The sequence below is a fragment of the Emydura macquarii genome, unplaced genomic scaffold (assembly GCF_026122565.2).
Source record: "Emydura macquarii macquarii isolate MOO-44397 ecotype Brisbane River unplaced genomic scaffold, CSIRO-AGI_Emac_v2 contig_2205, whole genome shotgun sequence".
NCBI lineage: Eukaryota > Metazoa > Chordata > Testudines > Chelidae > Emydura > Emydura macquarii.
The window spans coordinates 34,433,295-34,460,202 of NW_027132342.1; the positions used below are offsets into that span (position 1 = coordinate 34,433,295).

A 26,908-nucleotide genomic window follows, 5' to 3' on the forward strand; every position below is an offset into this window, starting at 1 on the left:
ACATGCTTAAAGTTAAGCACGTGCTTAAATACTTTGCTGTATTAGGGCAAAATTGCTAACAGCATACCCTTAATTAATGAAAATAGAAGGGTGATGGTTTCTGTTCCCACACTAATGAGCTTGTCTTAATATCATGATCCAGGAGTTTCTCAAAACTCAGTGTAACAGCCCTTCAGTTTTCCAATCTCTGACTCGGTATTTTGGTCATATAGCATACCTTGGCCGGTCTTCTTGCTATTGGTCACATTTCCCACTGAAATTCCCCATTCTCTTTCTACTGTTCCTGCATTTTTCCTCACTTGTGATCTTTGTCTAATTCATTCAATGGCACTAAATCTGCTTCTAAGTTTGACTGGCTCACATGCTTCTTAGTGGATAAACTTTACAGAGCAGAAACAGAGGAGAAACAGGGTTTTCAGGAAATAGGTACTTTATATCATAGTTTCTCAACCTGTGATACGCGTATCCCTGGGGTACGTGAGACACAGGCAGGGGATACACAGTGAAAAATCCCGTGAAGGGAGGCAGGCGGCAACTGCCGACTTCTGGGGAAGCCAGGCGACAGCCGCCCACTTCCCGCCCAGTCCCAGCTTTTTGGGAAGCCAGGTGGCAGCCACCCGTGTCCCACCTGGTCCCAGCTCCCAGGTGGGAGCCTGGCAGCAGCCTCCTGCACCTTGAGAGCTGGGCTCGCAGCTGGGTGGCTGCCACCTGTGCCCTGACTCTGAACCAAGAGACAGCCTTCTGTACCCTGGCTTGTAGATGGACAGCAGCTGCCTGTCACCTGCCCACATCCCCAGGTCCTAGCCTGCATGGAAGCCTCCTCTGCCCAGCTCAGAGCAGGTGGCAGTCGCCCACCTCCCAGGCTGGCAGCCAGGCGGTAGCCGCCTGCAACTTGCCCAGGTGACAGCTTCCCTCCCCGGCTCAAAGCCTGTTGTCCAGAAAGCCAGGTAGAAAACCCAGTGGCTTGTCCAGTCCTGGAGCCCAGCTTACTTGTCAATTTCACTGCTCTAGCTGAGAAGCGAAATTGACAACTATGACAGCACCAGATTTTACCAGTATAAAAATCTTAAGAAGGGCCCACACAATGTGATTTGCCCCAGGCCCGCACTTCCCTAGGAACGGCCATGGGGAACACTGCTATCCACTCTGGTAGGCCACTAGTGCCTGCGCATACCTCACAAGTTCCTGCCTGTCTGAGGAGAACATCATGTGACCTTGCCATCAGGCCATAATTATTGGCTGGCCTTGACCTTTGCTCCAATATGGAGGAAGGGGAGGAGGAAGGAGGGGAGAAACAGCAGGGGATTTTGTGATCTGCCACAGCCACACAGCATTGCAGAATTCAGAACTCACCTGTTTTATGAGAAATACAGTCATCCAGCGGTAAAGGAGAAAAAGATTGTATTTCTCAGAGTGGAAAACTGAGTGTTGGGGTACTTATGAACATTTTCAGAAATTAGGGGGGACTTGCGACTTAAAAGGTTGAGAAACACTGCTTTATATTATCAAATTGTGATTCTTGTCACTAATTTTAAAAAAATCTAATTATAATGCACTTTAGGCTACTGCTCAGAAGTATCCCATATCTGTGATTATGTGATGTTATATATCATCCCGATAGCTCTGAGAAGCAAAAGATTTGATAGTTTGATGTGGTTCCTGTTGCAACATAGAGCACAGTGACAGAGTCATAACGTTCATTACAATTCATTCTAAAAAGCTTCCTAATATTGTAGGTTTACATTATACAAGTTCAGGATATATTTTCAGCTGTAACTTCATACTCACCATTGTGCTTTAGCTAAGGGTATAATCATGAAATCCTACTCATTTAAAATCTTATTAACATTTAAAATTTAAAATCATTAAATCTTAAATCATTTAAAATCTTATTAACATTAACATTTGTTGGATGAGTTTTGTCTCAGTAAGGACTTCTTTATAAGATCATTGGTCCTTAATTAGAACTTAGAAAAGATCACCCTTCTTTAGATAGTATTCATTGTTGTTTAGAGGAGAAGAGTGGTCTAGTGATAAGGGCCTAGTTTAGGACATGTGAGAGTCAGGTTCAATTCCCTGCTCTACCGTAGGCTTCCTGTGTGACCTTGGGCAAGTCACTTAGCCTCTTTGTGTCTCAGTTCCCCATATATAAAATGAGGGAAGTGCTATTATCACATCTTTCATGAGTGTTGTGACCATAAGAGTATGAAGCATTCAGATACTACAGTAATGAGAGCCATACAAATCCATAAGAGAGGGATTTAAAATATTTCACCAATTTAAAATGTATCTGGCTAACTTGAGTGCCTGAAGTTAGAAATGTAAATCCATCTTGAAATCTGCTCCTGATTATATCACAGCCAAGAACCATGTAACTAAGGTTCCACATAAAAAAATAGGTTGATATTAGTGTCAATCCATTGGTATAACAGCAAAGAATTCAGAATTTTTGTTCAATATCTCTCTCATTATGGACACCTATCTTCCTCTCTTTGCCTACTAAAACCCTGTGTTCTTGAACAAGGACTGATTTTTAATCACAATTTAGGCTTCTCTTGTTTTATCACTAGGGAAAGAATGAAAATCTGATTTATTCAATCATCTGGTAGTTCAGTGCATTTCAAAATGTATTAAATGGGTCTCTCAAGTCAAGATGCATGTTCCCATCTGCACTGATTGAGAATTTTATATCTTTAGACTGGGTTATTAATTCCCATTTACATTCCATGAGACCAATTTTATTGATACTGGCAGATTATACATAATAATATATGAATTTACAGTAACTGAGAGCTCAGAGGAGAAAGATAAAATAAATGTATTCATCTTCCGTGCTGCGCTTTACAGTGCAGAATGGAAATTTCCTGTAAAGATTGTCTCAGAAGCAACCGAAGATGACAGTAATTTACTGTCTTAATGATACCTAAAAGTGTTGATGATATATATGCCTAATATGATAAAAACACATTTATGATTCCCAAGCACCAATTCATGAAGTTTCAGACAGACATTAGTGAATATTTGCAATAGATGCTTTTCTGGCTATGCCAAAAGGAGAACAGGAGGCACTGGATGTGGTTTTAATTAGGCTACAACTTTAGTCTTAAAGTATCTGGACATGCCCAACAGATAAAATTGTTCAGGGCAGGTAATTCCATTCTTATTTCCCGATGTTCGGGGGCTGCCATCATCCCTCCTCCTTGTCCAACCATCCCGCTGCAGGGACCCCACCACCTCCCTTGTATGAGAGTTAAGGCGGGGGGGCTATGAAGGAGGGAAGATAGACTTCCTGCTGTACAGTTTGGATTTGCCCCCAACCCCTTTTTTTCACTCCTTTTAAAGTCTACCTCCTTTAAATCCTTTACCAACCTACTTTTTTATCTGATCCGTATCTATTCCCAGTGGAGTACCTGCACTGGACATCCATCACCAGTTTACATAATGAGTTGCAACATCACAACCTAAGTGCTGTTTCCTAACCTAATAGGTCTCCAATCCACTGTGGGGAAGGTGAAAATCCCACCTCGCCTAAGCCAATCTGGTGGTGAGGGAAAATTCCTCTCCAGCCCCACAAGAAAAGAGGCAAAATGCCCTCAGTGGATCATGATAAAACTTTATACTTGAACTGTTTTCCTGGGCAGGAGGGTGGATGCTGCTCTTCTGGTCCTGGGTTAAAAAGGGCTTTTCTTGAACTTCCCTGCATATAAATACACCCCTGTCTCTTTACCTCCCCGCTCCCTTCCAGTCGGGGGGGGGGGGGGGGAGTGAGAGTGTCCGTCTCTCCCTTCCCTTCCAGGCTTCACTGTCCTGTTTTCCTACCTCCTAACTGGAAGAGGTAATCCTCTGGGGGGAGGCCTTAAAAAGGGCAACGCCCTCTTTCCACTAGCTTGCTGCACAAGCCACATCCCTGTAGTTAAGGAGGGCAAATAGCCTTCTCCATCTAGCCGGACAAAGGGCCCTCTGCACGGTGAGGACAATTTCCATAGTAATCTTGCTCAGCAACTAATCCTCAGAATACTATATAAAGTTTTAAATAAACATAGTCAGCATCCATAAAACATATTATTACATATGGTAACCAAAAACAAGCAACAAAAGTATTTTTAGAAGCTATTAAGGGAGTTCAGTGTACTACTGAAATACAGAGCAGCTTGTTTCCTCTTTAATTGGAACCAAGGCAGATGAGAAAAGAGAAGAAAATGAACTATTTTGTGGCAGGCAGTTCTTATTTGCTTACACTGATATAGAGCTAGTATTTTAAAGGTGATACAAGATAGTAGAAAAATGCACAAAAAGTACAAATTTTTACAGTATTGCTTGAATTAGTTCCATAACAACTATAATAACTATATAGTTATAATTGTATTCCAAGTTACATTAACATTAGGATTTTATCTCATGAGACTTATACATTCAAGTCTTACCATCATTGTACCTCTGATTGCTAATATCAGCTTTTTAATGTGTTGTCACAAATTAACTTAACAATGAAAAGTGAATAAAATAAAGTCCTTAATTAACTTCTTTCTTTCAGGACTGATATTCAGGTTTCATTAATGTTGATTTGGCCTGTACAAGTACAAATTTACTATTACAGATATTCATTTTTTTCTGTTACTTGGAAGATATTTTCCCTTTTTTTCAATAAAGCAACAGTGTTAAATAGATCTTATTTACTAGCCTTCAGCAAAAATGTTAATTAACTTTTATATATTCATGTGTGCAGTCATATGTGCACATGCGCACACACACATAAACAGACAAACACACCGAGTGAGTGCACTTAAATAGTTCATCTCAAAGATGTTTCTGATTCCAGCGATTTTAAGCACACATAATATTGCTGGAACTAGTAATATCTCTAAAATATATATATATATATATATATTATATATATATATATATCACAATCTCTCATTTGAGTTATGTTGATTAAAAAACAATATTGGAACATCAGGAGTTTTATCATTGACTTTAATAGGGCCAGGGTTTTACCTAGATGATTTCCTTGTACCAAATTTCTTGTATGTATTCAAGAGAACTGGTTTTCCAGTGGTAAATTTCTGTTATTCTTCTAAGTTGTTATTCTTTCAATGTCTGCTAAATTATTTGCATTACTATCCAAAGTCTAGTACATTGCTTAGAATATGTTTTACATATTTATACTTCTTTAAGAATTTTTGTGGTGAATTTGCATCTTTTGTTAACTCATCTAATCAGCTTGTGCATCTTCCAATATACTTTTGAAATATTATGCTAAACTTTCCTTTTGTGTTTCTTCTCGTGTTACATTTTAGCTATGTCTGTCCCTAATACAAACCATATATTGCAGTGATTTTTAGGTCCCAATTATATAAGCTGATCTGTCAGAGCGTAATAGTGTGGATGAGTTTGTAAGACAGGAGTGTTTGAAAGTACTTATCACATTCACATTCGTTTAAGACTATGGCTATCATAATCACCAGGTTCACCATATCTTATTGGTTATTTAAACAGCACAACTATTCTATTATACTTTATCAAAGAACATTAACAATAAAGCAATAATTTTTGTGTGTGTATGTGATCAGATGCATAGCTGCCATCATGGAAGTTATGTGGCTAATGCCGTGTTTATAATTCAGAAAATGTGTCCTTGCCCTCTAGACAATTATAACAGTGGAATGATTTGTATTTTATAGGGATGACTTTAAAACGGGCATTTGTTTTTCAACACTATTAAACTAGTGCGTCAATAGATTTTTTTTCTCTGGCTTGACTGAGCTGCATGTTAAAGTGGTTTGCAAATTTCAGGGATATAGTTCCTGTGTGTGATACCCTATTTCCATTTGTTTCTGGCTTTTTTAGAAAAATTAGTTGCTTAAAGTAACTAATATTGTAAATTCTATTATATTGTCCCTGATAGCACACATTATCTAGTACTATAGCTAATATGTACTAATTCAAGGCCAAATCGTGTCCCCAATCTTGCACAAGGGAGTAGGGAGTTGCCATAGAGTAAGGAGATGTAAGGTGCTCTCTTCGTTTTTTGTCCTAGCTACCCATATCATGGGCAGTAGCCTGGGAGGGGAAGCAGGCTCCATAGAGCTACTACCTCCCCCATGTGTGGGTGAGAAGTGAGCAGAGCCAGCATGTTGTGCACTGTATACTGCACCAGATCTGCCCCCAGTGCTGTTCACTCTCTTCCCCAAGCAGCAGAGAAAATAAGCAGTCACAATATCCCTTCTCACATGCTCTTGGAACACAACAACATACTTCCCCTTTTCAGGGCAGATCATATAGTCACAATCTAGCCCGCGGTTTGTAATGTGGTTTGACTCCAGATAGACTAGTTCAATTTGCTGCTTCACCAGAAGCTTCCTTTGCAACCTGGGGCAAGTCACTTAGGATATGTCTGCACTTCAAACTAGAGGTGTAATTTCCAGCTCAAGGAGACAGACCTGTGCTATATTTGAATGAGCTAGTATGCTAAAAATAAAATATACCACAGTAGTGCAAGCAGTGGGGTAGGCTAGCCACCCTGCATATGTACCTAGCCTCTTAGACAGGTATATACTTGGGTATGGGGGGGTCTAGCCCTTTGAACCTCCATGGCTACATTGTTTTTAGTGTGCTAGTTGATGAAAGCTGGCACAGGTATGTTTCCTCGAGCTGGGGCCTGTCCTGTAAAACATATTCATTAGTGAACTGGAAAAAGGAGGTGAATAGTGAATTGGCATAGTTTGCAGACTATATACAATTATTCAAGATAGTTAAGTCCAAAGCAGACATTGAGGAGTTACAGAGAGATTCTCACAAAACTGGGTGACTGAGCAACAAAATGGCAGATGAAATTCAACATTGATAAGTGCAAAGTAATGCACATTGGAAAAAATAATCCTGACTGTACATATACAATGATGGGTTCTAAACTGGGTTCTAAGAGATCTTGATAGTTCTCTGAAAACTTCTGCTCAGTGTACACCAGTGGTCAAAAAAGCTAACAGTATTTTATGAACTGTTAGGAAAGGGATAGAAAATAAGACATACAATATCATAATGTCACTATATAATCTATGGTGCACCAATGCCTTGAATACTGTGTCCAGTTCTGTTTGGTCCATCTCAAAAAGGATATAGTAGAACTGCAAATGGTTCAAAGAAGGGCAACAAGGATGATCAAGGGTGTGGAACTGACAGCTTCCGTATGAAAAGAAACTAAAAAGATTAGAGCTGTTCATCTTAGAAAAGAGATGATTTAGCAGGGATATTATAGAGGTCTATAAAATCATGAATCGTATAGAAAAAGTGAAAGAGAAGTGTTATTTACCCTTTCACATAATGTAAAAACTGGGGATTATCTGATGAAATAAATAGGCAACAGGTTTAATACAAACAGGAGGAAGTACTTTTTCATACAACCAACCTATTGAATTCATTGCCATGGGATGTTGTGATGGCCCAAAATATCAAAAAAGAACTAGATAAGTTAATGGAGAATAGGTTCATCACTGGCTATTAGCCAAGATGGTCAGGAATGCAACAACATGACAGGGTGACTACCAGAAGCTGGGAGTGGAAGACAGGGCTGGATCATACCATAACTGCCCAGGTACATACATTCCTCTTGAAGGTGTGATACAGGCCACTTTTGGAGACAGGATACTGGGCAAAATGGACCATGGTCTGACCCAGTCTGACAGCTCTTCTGTTCTTAATTACATCTCCAGCTCAAAGTGCTGACATACCCTTAGTCTCCCTGTGCCTCAGTTTCCCATCTGTGAAATTGAAATAACAGTATTTCCCTCACAAGAGTGTTGTGAGGTTAAAAACATTACACAGACCCTTCTGGGTAGTGAGAAGGATTTTTTTGTTAACTACAGGCTCCGTCAAGGTTTGGTCAGATTTATTCATTAATTCTGTGATTATAAATAGGTAGTAGGTATTTTCAGCAAGCAGCAGATTTTAAAAAGAAAAATAAATCAGTAAAATAAAAATTGTGTTGGGTTGAGGAGAGGAATAAACCAGAAAAGAACTATGAGGAAATATGTTCCTTTTTGTTTACTGTTTCAACACAGGAGGTTTTATGGAAACAGAGGCTGCAGCACAGGATTCTCTGGGATTAGGCAAACTTGGAACTCAAGCAGAAAAAGACAGGAGACTAAAGAAAAAGTAGGTGGCTTGTTCATTTTATTTTCATCTTCCCTTGTTCATATTTTGTATTTCATCTTAGGTATGCACATAACTGAAAGAATGACCAAACAAGTGACTGGATCTGTGGTAATGGTAATGCTAATGGTAGCAGTTAACCATTAAGTATATGTGTGTTTTCCCAGGATTATTGTTTAAAATAGTGGAAATAGATGGCAATAAAGTACACTAAAACTAAAACATTTTTTAAGGTAGAATATTTTATCATTCACAAAAAACCATGAGTTTAAAAGACAGGATCATTTTTATTTGTTTGACATTGCAGTTTAATTATTATGTCCTGTGCTAATTGTGGTTTTTAAAACTAAACATGCAATGAAAGAAACATCTTACCAACTCTTTTTGCATGGATTATCCAAAAGAAAAAGAGGAGGCAAGATTGTTTGCATTATCCATTGAGCATATAATTATTTCAGTCTATTATAAAGGACAAAGATTCCCCATAGACACTGGTAGCTTTTCTTTTTCTTGTGGGTGTCAGAAAATGACAACCTAGCTTTTTGTTCACATAAATTATAGAATAATTAAATGTTTTCCCCCGCTGCACTTACTTGTAAAGTTGATACACTCTGAGTCATAACAGCTGCAAGGAAGTAGGTAGGTCCATTTTTTAAAAAGACGCACACACACAAAAATCTATTCAGTCTCGTAATTCTAGTGTTATTAGAGGCTATCTGAGGAGAAAAAGGACATTCCTTAAAAATCACTCTGAAAAATGTTTTTTTTTAAAAAAACCAAGCTTATTCCTGTTCTTTAATTACCATTTGAGTGTCAACATTTTGCTTCCTTAAAACCCTTTTTGATTTTTCATATTTACAGTATGCTCATGTATCTCAGTCTTTGGCTGATCTTTTACATGGTTTGATGGATACTTTGCTTAGTATTCTGTCCTTCTGATGAGGAAAATCCAGGGATCTTTTCCAGCTTTTCTCAGTGGGATTATGTGCATTGTGTATTTTAACCATTTATTTGATGTGGTATTCAATCATGAGAATAACACACCTCTCACTGTTTATGGTTAATGTACAAATATGAGTGTTCAATTTAAATTGGTGATAACTTTACAGTCTATGAATAAGGGTAAAGAAGCTTTCCTTCAGCATCCTCTTCCAACAGAGAACAGAGACCTTGATCACCAAACTCAGGATACTGTTCTTAAGAATACTACAACAGATCAATCTTTCCTCTGCATCTGGAATTTTTTAGCTTTAAATCAATTATAGATCGCCATTCAATTATATATTTTATGGAAATTAAACACCTATTTTATGAAATTATATTGTAAAAAATTCAATTGCTTATCCTTAGATCTGCAAAGCTTCTTGAAAGTTTTTGAAGCCACCACTGAAAACAGACTATATTGGGTGCCATTAGAAATTCAACATTCACTATAACACTAATTTATCTTCCAATACCGAGAATAGAAAATACCACAGTACTGCAATCAATGTGAAGTGGCAAATATTGAGATTTTAAAGGCTACCACCGTGCCCACAAAAATATTTCAAAATAAGTCACTTTTCTTATTTTGTTAGGTTAGTATTTATTAATAGAATGTACAATTTTTATCTAAATACAGTGGACAACACAGAAAATACAGTTTTACACATTAATTGTATCACACAAATACAATACCTAGAAAATATTGGATTTCTATACAGATAAAAATATAAAGTATAATTTATTACCAGATTTCGTGACTAATCTCACACAACCATACTTCCTCATGCTGTCAGCTTTTCAAAGTTTTCTCATGTGTCTGTCCTTGGATCCATGTGGAGAAGACATAACTAAATCATCATTTGATGTGGTCTCTTAATTTAGGAATCTTTTCTTTATGATTATGACTCATCTACTTAGAATATAATCTTGGGCTAGTATTTCAGGAATATGTTTTTTCCAGATAGCTCACGTTACTAAAATATACAAGTGGCAATTGTACGTACTTAACCCTAATCATATGTTTATATCTATCTCCTGAAGACCTTTGTTCCATCATTTAAGAGTGGTCAATGTAGTGGTCACCTTTCAGAGTGGTTAATGTAGTTTTTGGTTTCTGAACTGTAAAAACTACTATTCAGAATACCCCTGGGCTACTTGCAGAGTCAAGTTTGGACGTGCTTTGGTTGGTCCCTTCACAGAGGTCCTTAATTCATTCAGAATATATTTGCATGCCTAAAACTAATACAGAAAAATTAAGAATGTAGGTCAATTTATTATGACCAATACTGGGATAGGGACCTGTGAAATGGATGGAACAGAATTCACGTGTTACCAGATCTGCTTTAGAAATATAAAGGCATTTAATCTGAGTGAGACCTTAAAGTGTATTAGAAGTTAAAAGAGTGCAATACTTCATTTTTTAAAGCTTTAAGTAAAAAGGTTTGTCTCAGTATGTCAGACTCGTTTCCTGCTCCCATTTAATAATGCATATCTCCCTCCTTGCATAAATGAGGAGGTCTTAGCTGAGAGAAAAATACCAATTTTGGCTATATAAATGAGAGAAATACAGTGTCTCACATTAATGATGATAGAAATATATTGTAATGACAGGACCTTATTTATAAACAATGTGGTATCTTTATAAAAGGTAACTGAGAGAGTTTAACTTTAGTAGACCGTCTTGTTTTCCAGTGGCACAGCAACTAAGTTTGAATACAAGACTTTTGTTTAACTCCTTGCTTCCACTGGTCAAGGCCTGTGAACACTGCAAAGAAAGCAAGCTCAGACCCTGAAGGGGAAGAAGCACCTCACATAGCTTTGTAATGATACCTACATGGGAACCCCACCCACTGCCTCTTAGTTGGAAGGACGGGTCTGAGAAAAAGGCAAGGAAGCATTGTCTAATAATTACAACACAGGACTGGGAGATAGGAGATCTGGATTCTATGCTGTCTTTGCCATAAACTTACTGTGTGATCTTAGACAAGTCACATAAACTATCTGTGCCCCAGTTTCCCCTTCAATAAAATGGGAATACAATACTTTAATAAACAGGTGACTTTAATGAAGATGTATATATACCACTGTCTTCTACTGAATAAAATCAGACTTGCTCATTCTTAAGCCCTACTATTATACTGCTTACTGCTCCTCCTTCAACTTAGGTGGCAGGAGACCGTGGTTGTAGAGCTGGAAAACATGGGTTTTCTCCTTGATGTTGCAACAAAGTTACGAGTAGCCAAAATGTAACCACAGCTTTGTTGCAATATTTATTTCACACAGGTGTTGGCTTTGAGATAATAATTATTATTATTTTTAAATTATTTAAACGTGAGCCACAATATTTCAGTAGGAGCTCAGAGGAACTCTGTCCGAGAGGAAAAACACCTTAAAAAAACTTAGAACTCTTAAAATTTTTACATTCTGGTTTATATTTCTACTTAATTCACATTATGCTATTGTAGCTCTCTAGCACTGGCTATTTACACATTCAAAATACATTGCTGAATAATATCTTTTACTCTGATAAGTTTTCTGAGCGAGTACTACACTTCTGCATATCAAATTCCACTCTTATGATTATGGTGTAATCAACGTATTATCATACTTCAAAGTTTTCCTGCTTCCTGCTTAGAGGATGCTATTTAGCTATTTTTTATATATTTCTGTGTATTTGACTTAACTACTCACACACTATCAAAGTGAAATCAACAACCTTACTCAATGATAGGGGAAGACTTTTGTAGACATTCCAAAAGAGCCAATTTTCATCTTAGAATTTGGTTGTTACAGTTAGTCATTAGCTCTGAATCTTTATCCTAGGACTTCAAAGAGAAAGGAAACTAGCTCTTCAGAATTTGATAGTTTGATCCCATCATGATGCTAAAATTGATCCAATAATACAGCCATTCGCTAGATGTATCATCTACACATTCATAAGGTTATGTATGTTTTCAGTGAAACCTGACCACAAAAGGCACGTGATGTAACAACACACATTAATTTGAGTACTTAGAGTGGTATTATTTGTAACTTAAATGTGGCCTAGTATTTAGAGCAGGGAAGTGAATGTCAGGAATCTTCTGGGTTTATTCTTATTCTGCCACTGATTTACTGTGCAGTTTCATGCAAATCTATCTCTTATGCTTAATTATAACCTTAAAGATCTGTTATGAGGATTAATACATTCCTGTAGAGACCTTTGAGAACCTCTGATGAAGGGTAGTATAGAACTGTAAATTATTATTATTATTTTTATTATTATTTATTATTATTTATTATTATGCAAAAGAAACTTTGGTTAAGAATAGAGAAATAGATTTATTCTTACATTTGTTAAGACTTGTTTGCAGTGTTATTGCAGCTTTGTTGGTCCCAGGATATGAGAGAGACAAGGTAGCTGAGGTAATATTTGTATTGGACCAACTTCTGTTGGCAGAAGGTACAAGCTTTCAAGCTACACAGCGCTCTTCTACAGGTCTGAGGAAGGAAGCAGAGTGTCTGAGCTAAATAGAAGTTGGGACAGATTGTTATGCAGAAAGGGTAACAAAAGTTGGAGGCAGGCACTTGAAATTAAGTGGGCAATTGGGGGTTAGAGTGTTATGCATAAAGGATTAGAAGTGGGCAATTAAGGGCAGTAGGCACTGTGGTGTGTTACAGTTTGTTGTAATGAGCCATAAAACCAGCATCCCTGTTAAGTCTATCTTTTTTGCGGTCAAGCAGAGTTATGAATTTAAGTTTCCAGGCTTGCCTTTTGAAGGTGTGGTGTAGGTTTCCTTTTGCCAACAAGTATTGAAAGATCAGATATAGAGTGATCCCTTTATGAAAGTGTTTGTCCAGAGATGATATGGTGGTTTTGTCTTTTATCATATTTCTGTGTGAGTTCATTCGAGAATGTAGTGATTATCTGGTTTCACATGCATAGTTGTTGTTAGAACATTTGATGCACTGGGTGAGGTTTACCAGTTGTTGTGATAAGCAGGTGTAGGGCTCATAAATCTTGAAAATGTGTTGTGGGGATATTGATCATCATAGCAATGAAGTTTTGTCTAGAGGTTTTGTATCTGTTGTTCTGGCAGGGCCTGGTGCTGCTTTGAGTTGGTGTGTCCTGGTCTGTGTCGACCATGCTTCTGAGGATGAACTTGGTGAAGCTGTGGGGTTGTTTGAAGGCCAGAAGAGATGTTTCAGGAAAGATTTCTTTCAGAATGTGGTTCCCATCGGGTATGGGTTGTTATTGTTTGAGGATAACACCATATGGGTTCCAGTGTGGGGTGGTAGGTGACAACTAGGGGTGTGTGGTCAGGGATTTGGTGTTTTTTTCTGTACTGAAGCAGGTTCTCCCAGGATATTTGGATGGCCCTTTCCATGGTGCAATCTACTTCTCTGGTGGATTTTATATTTATCTTTCATAATGGGGTCGAAAATAGAGTTACCTCGTATTGCATATAATACCTTTTGTCAAAATATTACCATCTATCATTTTTAGAAGCTCTAATGATGTTTAACTACTGGCTGCATGAGACTTCAAGCAAAATTGAAGTCCCAAATTGAAGTCCCTCATGATAACACAATTTTTTCTTTCTACACATTACAGACAGGTGCTTAAGAAGTAACTAATTTTTTCTCTGGTATGATTTGATGGTCTGTAACAACCCTCCACCCCCAATGATGCCATTTCCTGGGCATTCAAGATCCTGCACTTCTGAGTTATCAACAACTCTAGAACAGGTTGTGGTGTCTTTAGTGTAGAGGGCACCCTTTTTTTCCCCTCCCCCCGCCCCCTCCCCAATCTCCAACATACCTCTTTTACCTATCTTTCCTAAAAGGTTATAACCAGATTTTAACATTCCAATCACACAAATTATCCCACCGGGTTTCAGTAATGACAGTTGTATCAAATTAATACTATAGTCATCTAGGGTCAAATTTCAAATGTAGCCACTTTATCTGCATTTCCACAATACACATTACAAAAACAAATATCTATATTCATGTGCCAAGAGGTAAACGTGTAAGCAGTCAACCATTATCTACATCAGCGGCTCTCAACCTTTTTTTCCCCAGTACCAGTCGGGTCAGGTCAAGTACCACTAGCACCCGCCGCCTAAACCCTGCAGAGGGAAGGAATTTCGGAGGCAGCAGGGGAGGGTGGGGGGAATCCGCGGCAGTAGAAAACGCATATTCGGCGGCAGGGGGGAAATTCAGCGGCAGCAGGGGTGCAGCAGTTGGTATGATGCGCGTCTTCAGCGAGGGGGGGGGGGACCGGCAGCGGCAGGGGCGAATTCGGCGGCGGCGGCAGGGAACGCCTCACGTACCACCAAGCCGTCCTCCGCGTACCACCGGTTGAGAACCCCTGATCTACATGTATCAGGCAGGCATATTAGTTCATATCATTTCTTATAAATAGGAGACTTCATTTTGGAAATTTTTATTTTAAATTAGGAAAACATGCCAAATATGAAGTAGTATTAAAATTCTTGTTTAAATGTAAAATTAGCTATAAATAAAAAAATAAAAAGTTATTACATTAAAAAGTTTCTCCATCTACACTGACTGTAACTCCATGCTTCCAACTTATCTGTGCACTCTCATAAATGGTCATTTAATTTGCATAAGGCAAGGTTTAAGTAGGCTGATTTGCCTACCACAGTGAATGTCATCTCAAATGCACTGCTATCATAGCTTGAAACGGTCTTATTTTTTACTCCTTCAGCAGATCCTAAGGCTGAGTTATTCCCCACATTACCAAACTTGTCTGTATAAATCAACCACCTCTTCTGCAGAGCGCAGTGACAGGATTCCAACTCTGAGGATAACAAATTTCTTGTGCTCTGTGCTGCATTTGTCAATATCAGTCTTAGGATAGAAGCTACAATATTACCTACAGGCAGAGGTGTCCTCAAAATGATCAGTTCACCCTCACTAAACTTTGTTTTATAGTTTTACACCTTAGTCTAATAACAGGAACACCAGAGTGAGTCAAGGTCAGAGCTGCCAGCTTTAACTTTTTATCTGCTTGAATCAGAATGCATGTTCTGAATTTTTAAAATTATTTTTCAAACAGTAATATAAATTTTCAGAGTACACAAACCACAATTAGGCCTTATATTTGCAAAATGCAAGTTTCTGCTTTTAACTCAGGTAGCAAAAAATCCATGAAAGCTTTGACCATGCAGAGACTTATGCATCTGTTTACACACATGCATAAGTCCTTGCAAGATTAGGGACTGCCTGGTCCACTCTAAAAAACTCTCTATGTTAAGAAAAACTCTGTTTGTTTTCTATACCAGATACCTATATCAGATCAGAATCGTTAATATTTCACTAACAATTTGCTAGCCTTTAATCTGGAAGTACTGCCGCGGTTGAGTCTAGGAATTCTTCTTTCCTACATTAAAGAGAAGGGACATTTTTGTTACTTAGCATCTTTTTTTTTTTTTTTTGCATAGAGCAAAAAGGATTGTTGTCTACTTACATTCATAATAGTGCTACATTCCTTTTCTTTCCTTTTGCTGATTTTACTTTTATTTAAGTTTGTTGAAAAATTGGGAGAGGGTGTAGAAAAGAGCCACAGAAATTATTTGAAGACTGGAGAAAATACCTTTCACTGAGACATTTAAGGAGCTCAATATATTTAGCTTCTCAAAAAGAAGATTGAGAAGTTGCTTGATTACAGTGTATAAGTAGCATGATGAGGAGAAAATCCTGGGTACTAAAGGTCTCTTTAATCTAGTGGAGAAAGGCATAACAAGAGCAAAAAGCTAGAAGCTGAAACCAGACTAATTCAAATTAGAAATAAGGCAAAAAATGTTAACAGAGAGGGTGACTAAGCATTGGAACAAACTACCAATGGATGTGGAAGAGTCTCCACTTCTTGATATCTTCAAATCAAGACTGGATGCCTTTCTGGACATTATACTTTAGTCAAACACAAGTCATTGAGCTCAAAACAGAGGTAACTGGGTGAAAGTTAATTGCCTGTGATATACAAGAGGTGAGACTAGATGATCTGCTGCTCTCAGGTATACACATACACAACACCTGTATATTCAGTATGGTTTAATATGTGTGACTGGGAGCAGAATCTGGGCTAATACGTTCTTAACTAGAAAAAATCTCTTTGCCCACTGCACTATAAAAGTGCTTTTTCCTAATGATGCTGTTAATTACATGCAGTTTTTAAAAATTAATCAAAATTGCATTCATTAAGCTCTTTGTAATTGCCATCCATCTAAATGTTCTAGTATTTGTAATGTTTATAAAAACCCATTATCTTCTAAGTGTGCATTCTTTGTTGTATATTAGCCCATAAGAATATTTTTTTTATCTCATGCCTTATTATTTTTAATTGTCCTTTATTTAATTTCTTTCCTTTGCATCTGCACTCATGGCAAATCATTTGATGAAACAGCTCCCAAGGGTTTTTTTTCCCCCTTTTTGAATATAAAAGATGCGTTCAACACCTCTTTTTGCCATAAAAAAGGTGCATTCTGTGGACTCAGTCCGACCAGGAGAACCGCACAGTGCCTTGTTGAAGTCAGGGAGGCTTTGCAGACATGCACTCATATTGTTCTCCTTGCAGGATCAGGGCCTTATTTTTGTTTTATGTAAATAAGATTGGGTTTCTGCTAAGTTAATTCCATTGAAAAACATATTTTCCATCCATTTATTGAAGCATTTTTCTGAAACAGTCAGTAAAGGTGTCTACCAATATTTTCCCTTAAATTTATTAAGATGTAATGCTACTAAATTAGATATTTGGGGGACCTTCTCTCTCTCTCTCCTGTATCCAAAATAGTAAGTGCTTTCATTAAAATACTCTACACTTATACATGTAATGATATTAGAGAAAGAAGGTGGATGAGGTAGTATTTTTATTGGGCCAACTTCTGTTGGTTAGAGGGACAAGTGTTCAAGCGTACAAACAGCTCTTCTTCAGGTGTGGGAAATGTACTCAAAGGTTCTGTATACACTGCAGCTGAAAACCCACGGCTGGCCCAGGCCAGCTGATTTGGGCTCACAGGCTAAGAGGCTGTTTAACTGTAGTATAGATGTTCAGGTTTGGGCTGCAGCCTCCCACCTCACAGGGCCTAGAGCCTGGGCTCCAGTCTGAACCCAAATGTCTACACCGCAATTAAACAGTCCCTTAGGCAGCCCAAGCCCTGTGAGCCTGAGTCAGCTGTCACAGGCCAGCTGTAGACTTTTAATTGCAGTGTAGACATAGGGTGACCAGATTGCAAGTGTGAAAAATCGGGATAGGGGGTGCAGGATAATAGTTGTCTATATAAGAAAAAGCCCTAAATATTGGGACTGTCCTTATAAAATCGGGACATCTGGTCACTCTAAGACATACTCAGAGTGTCACAGCGAGATACAAAATAGATGGTTCAGTATAAGTAGTTCACACATATTTCAAGGGACCAGATACTTCAATACAGAAATAAAACCTCCTCTGACCACACACCCCGAATTGTCACCTATCACCCCACATGGAATCCATATGGTGTTATCAAACAATTACAACCCATAGCCAATGGGGATCACATCCTCAAATCTTTCCTGAATCCCTTCCTCCTGAATTCCTTCAAACAGCCTCCCAACATCACCAAGCTCATTGTCAGAAGCTAGCTCCCCATACACCTGGACACACCACTCAAAGCAGCACCAGGCCCTGCCCAGAACAACAGATGCAAAGCCTGTAGACATATCTCCACTGCAAAAATGATCAACACTCCCCACAACACACCTTTCAAGATCCATGGGTCCTACATGTGCCTATCACAACATGTGGTGTACCTCATCCAGTGCACTAAATGCCTCAGTAACAATTATGTGGGTGAAACCAGATAATCAATGTGCTTTTGAATAAACTCACACAGCAAAATGATAAAAGACAAAAACACCGTATTACCTGTGGATGTACACTTTCCACAAGGCGATCACTCTATATCTGACCTCTCATCCTCATCCTCAAAAGAACCTGCACAACAGTTTCAAAAGACAAGCCTGGGAGCTTAAATTCATAACTTTGCTAGACACGAAAAGTCACGGACTGAAAAGAGATGTTGCATTTATGGCTTATTGCAACAATCTATAACCCAGTAGCCTCCCCCCACACACACTCCCATACATGCACAGATTGTTTTTGCATTCTGACTGGACAGGTGTTAACAGGACATTTCACCTTGAATAATTCCTTGAAATATGTGTTAAATACTTATGCTAAAAATCTCCTCCAACTTGCATTTAGCTGTAACACACTGAGTACATTTCCCAGACCTGAAGAAGAGCTCTATGTAACCTCTGTTGTCTCTCTCACCAACAGAAGTTGGTCCAACAAAAGATATTACCTCACCCTCTTTGTCTCTCTAATATCTTGGGACCAACAGGGCTACAACAACACAGCATACAAAAAATGTAATGATAGAAATTCATTAGCTTGCAGAGTAACGTGATATTTAGGCTGGCTGTTTTAGTTTTATGCTAAAACTAGAACTATGTGTTTATCTCAAATTCCAATGAAAGCAGTAGATAATTTCATTCTTCCTACTCATGGAAAACTGTTTCCTTTTAATTTTAAATACAGGGTTTGTGAAAAATAAACAGAGGAACACAGAGGTCCCTCTTCCCAATTTTTTTAATCCTTTCTCCCTATGCAATATAAGGAGGCTTATCTCAGCTAACAGCTACTTTTGAACCAGACATAAGTATTAAAAGTATTAAAAATGTCTCAACCCTGCAATCTGATCTATGCAGATAGGTCTTGCCTACAATTCCTGCAGCACTCCTAATTACTTCAGTGGAAGGACTCTGCATGGCTGTAAGTGTGTACTTGTGAATCCAACTGAGCCTTTAAATCATGATTCTGCAGTCAATGGGACACCATACAGACATGAAGGTCCCACCATGTCAATCCCTTCATAGGATGGGAGTCAAAGGGAATAAGGAAGACAGAATTGAAAGACAGCAGGAAAAATACTAGATATTATTTCCAACAAGCTGAAATGTGACCAAGGAAGATCCTTGTCTTCCTTCAATAAAATGGGGATAAAAAGTTTTCTTAGGAAAACGAGAGAGCTACAATTTAAAGACCCAGAGTTTCTGCAGAGGGGAATGGCATCAGGAAGCCAATTTAGCTTCTCTGGTTCTCTGCCTGGCTCAGGGGGCAGGTTAAAACAACCGGAGAGTCATCGAGACCTTGGAAGTTTTAAACGGTGAATTGTCTGGCTGGGAATTTTCAGAATGCTTTACACTCCAGCTACTCCCCCTTTCTACTCCTCCCCACACACAACCAAACGTAGTAGGCAGAGAAGGGAAGCATAGGAGATGACTATGCTGGCTTTGGCTGCTGGAACTCCCCCACAGCAGAGGTATTTCCAGCTAGGACTTTAGGGTCAGACCTCAAAGAGTACAGCAATGCAGAGAATCTGCCCCCGGATGTTACACTTCATGACTCTATTTTCAAGTCTAATGGTAGTTCCATTAATTTAGGAATTGTACAAATATGTATTTATTTCTCTATTCCTGTTACCTACTTTCTTCTTCCTCCCCATCTTTCTGGCCTCAAAACTCTCCGTATCTCACCCTTTTGTCATTTACTCCTGCCTTCTTCCCATTTTTCTCCTTCTCTTGCCCATCCTGTCTCCGCACACACACACACACTCACTCACTCACTCCTGACGACTGTGTGTTTTGTCTGGGCCTCATCTCCAGCTGCCCATGCCCAGTCCGAGCATAGGTTCATTAGGCCAGCCTTTTCTTCAGTTATTTTTTCCAAGCACTTTTACAGTGCACATTTCTTTTGCCCTTTGTAAGTCTTTTTTTATTTAACTGAAATACAGTATTGCAAGATTGCCTGAGTGTTATTCAGGCACATGACCCGGGTTCTCTTGTTCTTTACTGAATGACAGTCATAAGATGCGGATGGTACGCTGGGGAGGTTATATTGCCAGTGGGGACATCCTGGCTCTGCAATAGACACCTTTAGAAATTATGTTGGCAGCATCTGGTTTGTTCCTGGGTTTTCTACATATTTAGCAGGCTTATTGGCTAGTGGGCAGTTTCATTCATCTAGAAACTATTTTTATTAACTCACCTTTGATTCTGTGTAACTCTTAAATTTCTGGTGTGATTGTGCACATTTTAATAATATTTCTCTATTCATGTTTTTTGGAGACTCATGGCTGTTTCTCAATCATACACAACTCAGCATGCTCTTGTACATAGTCTTATTATGAACTGGAAGTAAAAATCCATGACCTCACTAAGGGCCAGATGCTGCCATCCTTACATTGAGTAATACCTTATACAGAGTACAGAACCACTTACATCACTATGACAACTAGTCTCAGACCAATGAGACCGGTCACAGAATTACATACTATTCAGCATGAGTAAGGATGGCAGAATCCAGCCCTCTGTGCTCCTGTAATGTTTCAGAAAACACAAGACTTACACCATTTTAGTTTGGGGGCATTTTGCTGTAATATTGTTAAATCGTAGGCAAGAAAGCAAATCCTGGTTCATCCTTTGCCGTGTATTTTCTCTGTGTGTGGGCTGGAGATTATCTGTGGTAATTTGTTAGTGTCTAAATCCACATTGTACATGACTCTGTTTGTGTGAAAAAACACAAATCAAAATATACACAACATCCCATTGCACAAAACTTGCGTTTGTTTGTGAATAGTGTCTAATATATGCTCTGTTGTCAGACCTTCTGGCTGTAACATTTATTGTAGGTCTGTTATGCTAAGAGATATCTAATAAGTAACAGATGTCACTTTAATTATAACCTGCTATTACCTCTGTTTGAAAAATCCATACAGGGGCATGTACCTTTTAAAATAAATTAGTGGGAGGTCTATTTCGTAGTGAGATTTGCCATACTTCTGACTGTGCTATTATTTTATCTATCATAATTTTTTTTTATGTATTGACATATATTCATTAATGTTTGTGTGCTTTTCTTTTCCGTCCATCTCTCTTCATCTCATGAAAAGCATATCGGGGTAAGTTAAATCACAGTGGCTGCTGAACATGTTCATTTTCAGCACCATGGTTTATTTTCTATTTGTTTCCTTCCTTTTTATTTCCCTTTTCCTTTGACAATTATATAACCAGAACTATGCAGAGCATTAACCCCAAACCAAATTGTCAGGCTATTCTAAAACTTTATAATAGTCAAATACACAATATTTTAATGTCTTCTGATTCTGCAGCCCCTACTCTTAGGAGTAGACACTGGGGATAATGCCAGTCCATTTTTAAATAGATTGGCTTGTTGGGTCGACATGCTCTGTATATAGAACAAGAATATTTTCATTTTATGTTTATATAATTTCATGTTTATTTTCCTTTTTCACCAATTCATTTGTTTTAACAGTATGGAAATTTGTTTGAATTGCTCTCCTGATTTCAGGTTTAAAATCCTCATCTTCTCCTCTTAGATCAACTGTACAAGTTTTTTGTTTTTCCTGAAAACACACTATTTATGGAGCTTAAAGAAGAAAATTCTATGCGGAGTACACAGAATTTTAAATATGTATGAACTATGACTTTTCTAAGTTTGTAAGACGAGACATACACATGTAAAGGATGGGTATTACTATTTTAATTTAAAATGCTTTACTATGCAATGGTTTTACAAAATCTGATTTAATAACGTTTAATTAACCTGGATGCTCCAAGGGCCCTAATAAATATCTAGTAAATGTTATACTAGATTGCAATGTCGTGTATTAGGCAAGTCTGTTTGGTTCATTATTGTTTTTATTATATTTTAATAGTAAGTTTCTGCCGCTCTAATTTAAAGTTATGGTCTGTATTTTTATGGCTATTCAGCACTCCAGAATATGCCTCTGTTTGCATAATGTATGCTTTCAGGAAAGCAATAATGCACTTCTGCTTGCAGAACATGCACTTATATACAGCAATTACACCATATTTTAAAATGCTGTCCACAACTATGTTACCTATGCTCATATTAAATTAATAAGAAAACTTCCCTTGCCTTTTGTATTTAAAAACTTTTTATTTATTGCTTGAATCATTACTTACACTTGCCTGTTTCAGTATTTCAATTACTCTCCCCTGAAAAGACTTTTACACTTAATTGGAAAAAGTTTTGCAAAGACATGTAGAATGAACCTTGCCCACTATTCCCAGTCCACCTATTATACAAGTTATATATATGCATATACATAAAAAGATGACTAAATTATTTAAAGTCAGGGTCAGCCTAAGGGAAGAGTTTGAAGAAGAACTAAGTTAATTTTTAATTAAGGATTGTATTTAAAACACAGATAGACCCTTTTAAAAAAGATTAAGTCAAAAGTATGTGAAAATAGCAAGTTTGATTCTGGTTCCTTTTAAATGTATAGTGACTAAAATATACCAATACAGAGAAATGAAAAACTTTTTGCTAACAGCACCTGATCCAAAGCCCTCTGTGTTCAATGGAAAGATTCTTTCCTGATTCCAAAGGTCTTTGAATCTAAAACAATAGACATTTTTACTTTTTTTTTAATATTATTTTTCTAGGGAGAGTCAGTTGTTTTTTCACTTTGATTTGAAACCCTCAAGTTGCTCACATTGAATGGCATCTTATATCTCTCTTAATTTACAGAAATCAAATATGTATAAAGACTGATTGTAATTTGTGCAATATTCTTATCTAAAAGAATACATAATTAACAATCCAATTTACATTAGCCAGTGTTAAATAATAATAATTAATTAATTAATAATAAAGGGAATCTATTGCATATTATCTTTAGTATAACATTTTGACTTTCAGCCAATATCTTTATTAGAAAATGTTAATGAATGGTCATTTCATGGGAATTAGTGTCTTCATCTACAAGCCAGCATTTTCAAGTGAAAATTACTAGCACCGAACTATTAGTGTTGTTCCTTCTTGTTTTAATATGACTGATTTTGAATTTGCTTCACATTTGCTATTGAATTTTAATTAAGAGCTATTATAATTGCTATTATTAGGAACTCTACATGTGAAATCAACTGAAGCTATCTGTTAACACTATTTTTTATAGTCGTATGGTTCTGTGTGTTGAAATATTGTTGAAATTCAAATTTCATCATGAAAGTGTATAGACTTGTATGTAGTTTCTGCACTTGAAGTTAGATGTTAGTCATTTTGAACCTCACTTTTCATTTGAGCCTCACTTTTGTGACAGTTGCAAACAAGATCAAAGTAGAGATTTTTTTTTAAATCCAGATTTTAATATTTGCCTACAAAGAGGTCAGTGAGAAAACTCTCCTTAGTCATTTATTTTTATAAAATGTTAATTTACTTTTACACAATGAACAGTTGACAGCTGGTGATAGACAATTCAAAAATCACCTTTGCAGTAAAAAAATATACAGTGACAGGAAACTCCATGAGTTATAACCCCTAAATCAGTGGTTTTCAAGCTCTTTTCATTTGTGGATCCCTAAAAAATGTCAAATGAAGGTGCAGGCCTCTTTGGAAATCTTAGACATAGTCAGTTGACCCCCAAGGATCCGCAGACCACAGGTTGAAAACCGCTGCCTTAAATCTCCAATCGTCCACAACATTCATAATTGCCACTGATCTCTTGGGTTCTATCTCTCTATTGGCAGAACTGTCCCCATATTGTCCACTCTGGCCATTGCTCCTTTCAGAGGAGTTTCAAGGTGCTGAAGGGCAACCCTTCTATAATAATGTTGAGTGGATCAGCATAATCGTACGCAAAACAACCCCACAAGGCTCGGGGGAAGATGAGGCTATGGAGGACAGCCCAGTACAATAGTGCCCTTGTGACATAGTTTCCTTGGGATCAGAGAAGAGAGGTCAGTGCTGGGGGGAGCCAGCACTTCTATCTCACCCAACCCGGACAGCAAGTTGTATCATGTGCTCTTTCTAAAATGTTAGATTAACAGAAGAGTCACTCTAACTAAAGTCCACTTCCATATAATTTCCTTAGCTTGCAACACCTATCTAGGCAGTAGAAGATAGTTAATGACACAATAATACATTATTTGGATAATGGTATAGAGAGTACACTTATAAAATTTGTGAATGATACCAACTGGGAAGAGTTGAAAGAGTTTTGGAGGACAGGATTAGAATTCAAAATGATCTTGACAAACTGGCAAAACGGTCTGAAATACACAGGATGAAATTCAATAAGGACAAATGCAAATTACTCCACTTCAGAAGGAATAGTCAGCTGCACAAATACAAAATGGGAAATGACTGCCTAAGATGGACTACTGCAGAAAAGGATCTGGGGTTTATAGTGGCTCACAAATTAAATATAACAATGTAATACTGTTCCAAAAAAGCAAACCTTCTGGGATGTATTAGCATGCCTGTTATAAGCAAGACACAAGAAGTAATTCTTCCATTCTGCTCAGCACTGATAAGCCTCAACTGGAGTACTGCGTCCATTAGGAAAGATGTGGACAAAACTGAGAAAGTCCAGAAGAGAGCAACAAAAATGAGTTAAAGATCTAGAAAACATGACCTATGAGGAAAGATTGAAAAAACTGGACTTGTGTAGTCTGAAGAAGAAAACACTGGGGGCAGGTCTACACTAGAAGCGCTACATCAGTGCAGCTGCGCTGCTGTAGCATTTCTGGTGAAGACACTGAATGCCAATAGGAGAGCGCTCTCCCGTGCCGTAGGCATAATTACTCTACCTCTGTGAGAGGTGAAATCTATGTCAGCAGGAAAGCATCTCCCACTGACGTAGCACCGGAGTGGACAGCTCTTAGGTCACTGTAATTTGCGTCACTCGGGGGTGTCTTTTTCACACCCCTGAGCAATGTAAGTTAGATCGATTTAAGCCATACTGCAGACCTGCCCAGTGTTCAAGCACGTAAAAGGATGTTATGAAGAGGAGAGTGAAATATTGTTCTCCTTATCCACTAGGGACAGGACAAGAAGTAATGGGCTCAAATTGCAGCAAGGGAGGTTTAGGTTAGATACTAGGAAAAACTACCTAATTGTAAAGGGTAGTTAAGCCTAGAACAAATTACCTATTGTGGAATATCTGTCATTGGAGGTTTTTAAGAACAGGTAAGACAAACTCCTGTCACCAATGGTCTAGATAATATTTAGTCCTCCTTCAGTGCAGGGGACCGGACTAGGTGATCTATCAAGGTCTCTTCCAGTCCTACATTCATATTACAGTTACTTCCCCGGAGTCTCAAATAAAAGGGATTTTATTCTTAAATAATAATAATATCTAAAATATTGCTTTCATTTTGTAATCATTCTAGTGCTAGCAATCCCTTTTAGAGAGCATTACCTGCAAAATACCATTTACAGTAAAGTCTAATTAATGTCAATTTTCCTTACCAGCTTGATTTTATAAGTTGCCAAAAATTAGATGGGAAAGCAAGGAACTAATGACATTTTTAATTCTGTATCTTCCTAAAGATACAAACAAAGTGACACAGTATAGTGATCTATAGTACTTTCTCTGACACAGAATCTTGGGCCTAATTGTAGAATGGAGTTGGGGGGTGGGTGACAGCAGAGGGGAACAGTCTGAGGCTGTTATTAAAGCAGCTGAGCCCCACTCTCTGTTCCTCCTCTACTGATCGACTAGTTGTTTGACTAGGCAGGGAGAAGGCAGCTGCAGTTGTAGTTTCCTGTCACCAGAGGCTTCTCTGTCTATCTGCTGAACAAGCAGTAGGCTCCTCTCTGTAGTCAGAGCCCCCTTCCTCTTAGTCACTAATACTTGTCCAATAATTCATTTGAAGTTTGTGGTTTTTACTTTGGATAACTTGATGGGCTCATAAACTACTTTGATGAAGTGCAGTGGATAAATATTTCTCCAAAAATGGCATCTAAATTTATGTCAACCTATTCATAGCTGTTATTACCCTGATAGTAGGAAAATTGCATACGATTTTAGGCATTTCCACAGAGATTGAAAAATTATATGATTCTTTTTGCAAGGCATTTATGCTGTAAAATAACTAATGTATTCTCAGATGAATAACCTTTTAATAGATTCAGAGATTATAAAGTGATCAGCTAGTGTGACCTCCTGTAGGACACATGCTATACAACTTCTCTGAATTAATTCCTGTTTGAACAAGAAGATATATTTAAGAAAAGCATCCAATCTTGGTTCAAGCATCTTGATTTTGATTTTTTTTAAACTTCACTTACAAATAGCCAAGGAACATTGGTTTGAAAATTTGCTGCAGACCCACAATCACTGCAGAAAATTCTATAAAATGCTGGACATTGCCATTCTACGTCATATTGTGTTTATTATTGATTTACTTTTCGTCACAATTATACATAGGTTAATTAACTTGCATCATACATTAATTTTTGTAACCCATTCTAAAAAAGTGTGGGTCTTTGTCCCCCTCGAGTGGGGGATAAGAGGATATAAGGGGATAGGAATCTTCTACAACTACCACCTAGAAATTACTGCTTTTAGATGGAATAATAGAGGCTCTGTTTTTAGTTTTGCAGGTCCAAGGTTCAAACCTTATAGACAGCCTAAGTGACATAATTTATAATTTCATAATATAATATAAAATCATATATATATTTAAACCACAGGGGTTTTTTAAAGGGAAATTCAACTTAAATAAAATTTGCACTTTGTGATTTGTAGACAAAATCATAAAGGAAAAGGAAATGATTAGGTGAGCTCTTTAAGATAAATTTAAATACTTAAAAAAATTAAATAAATAAAAATCCCTTTACGATCCCAAATCATTAAGTGAGGCTTTGGTCTTGTGCTGGCTCTCTGCCCAAGGATTT

General features: G+C 37.7%; 1 protein-coding gene across 2 annotated transcripts in view; it reads left to right on the forward strand.

Annotated features, from left to right (window-relative positions):
- Nucleotides 1–26,908, forward strand: part of PPFIA2 (PTPRF interacting protein alpha 2) — a 534,766-nt gene that overhangs the window by 470,282 nt on the left and 37,576 nt on the right. For both annotated transcript variants that reach the window (XM_067559878.1, XM_067559879.1), the window contains exon 21: nt 8,058–8,151. In XM_067559878.1, coding sequence (XP_067415979.1) covers nt 8,058–8,151 — 94 coding nt within the window. The remainder of the gene's footprint in view (nt 1–8,057; nt 8,152–26,908) is intronic.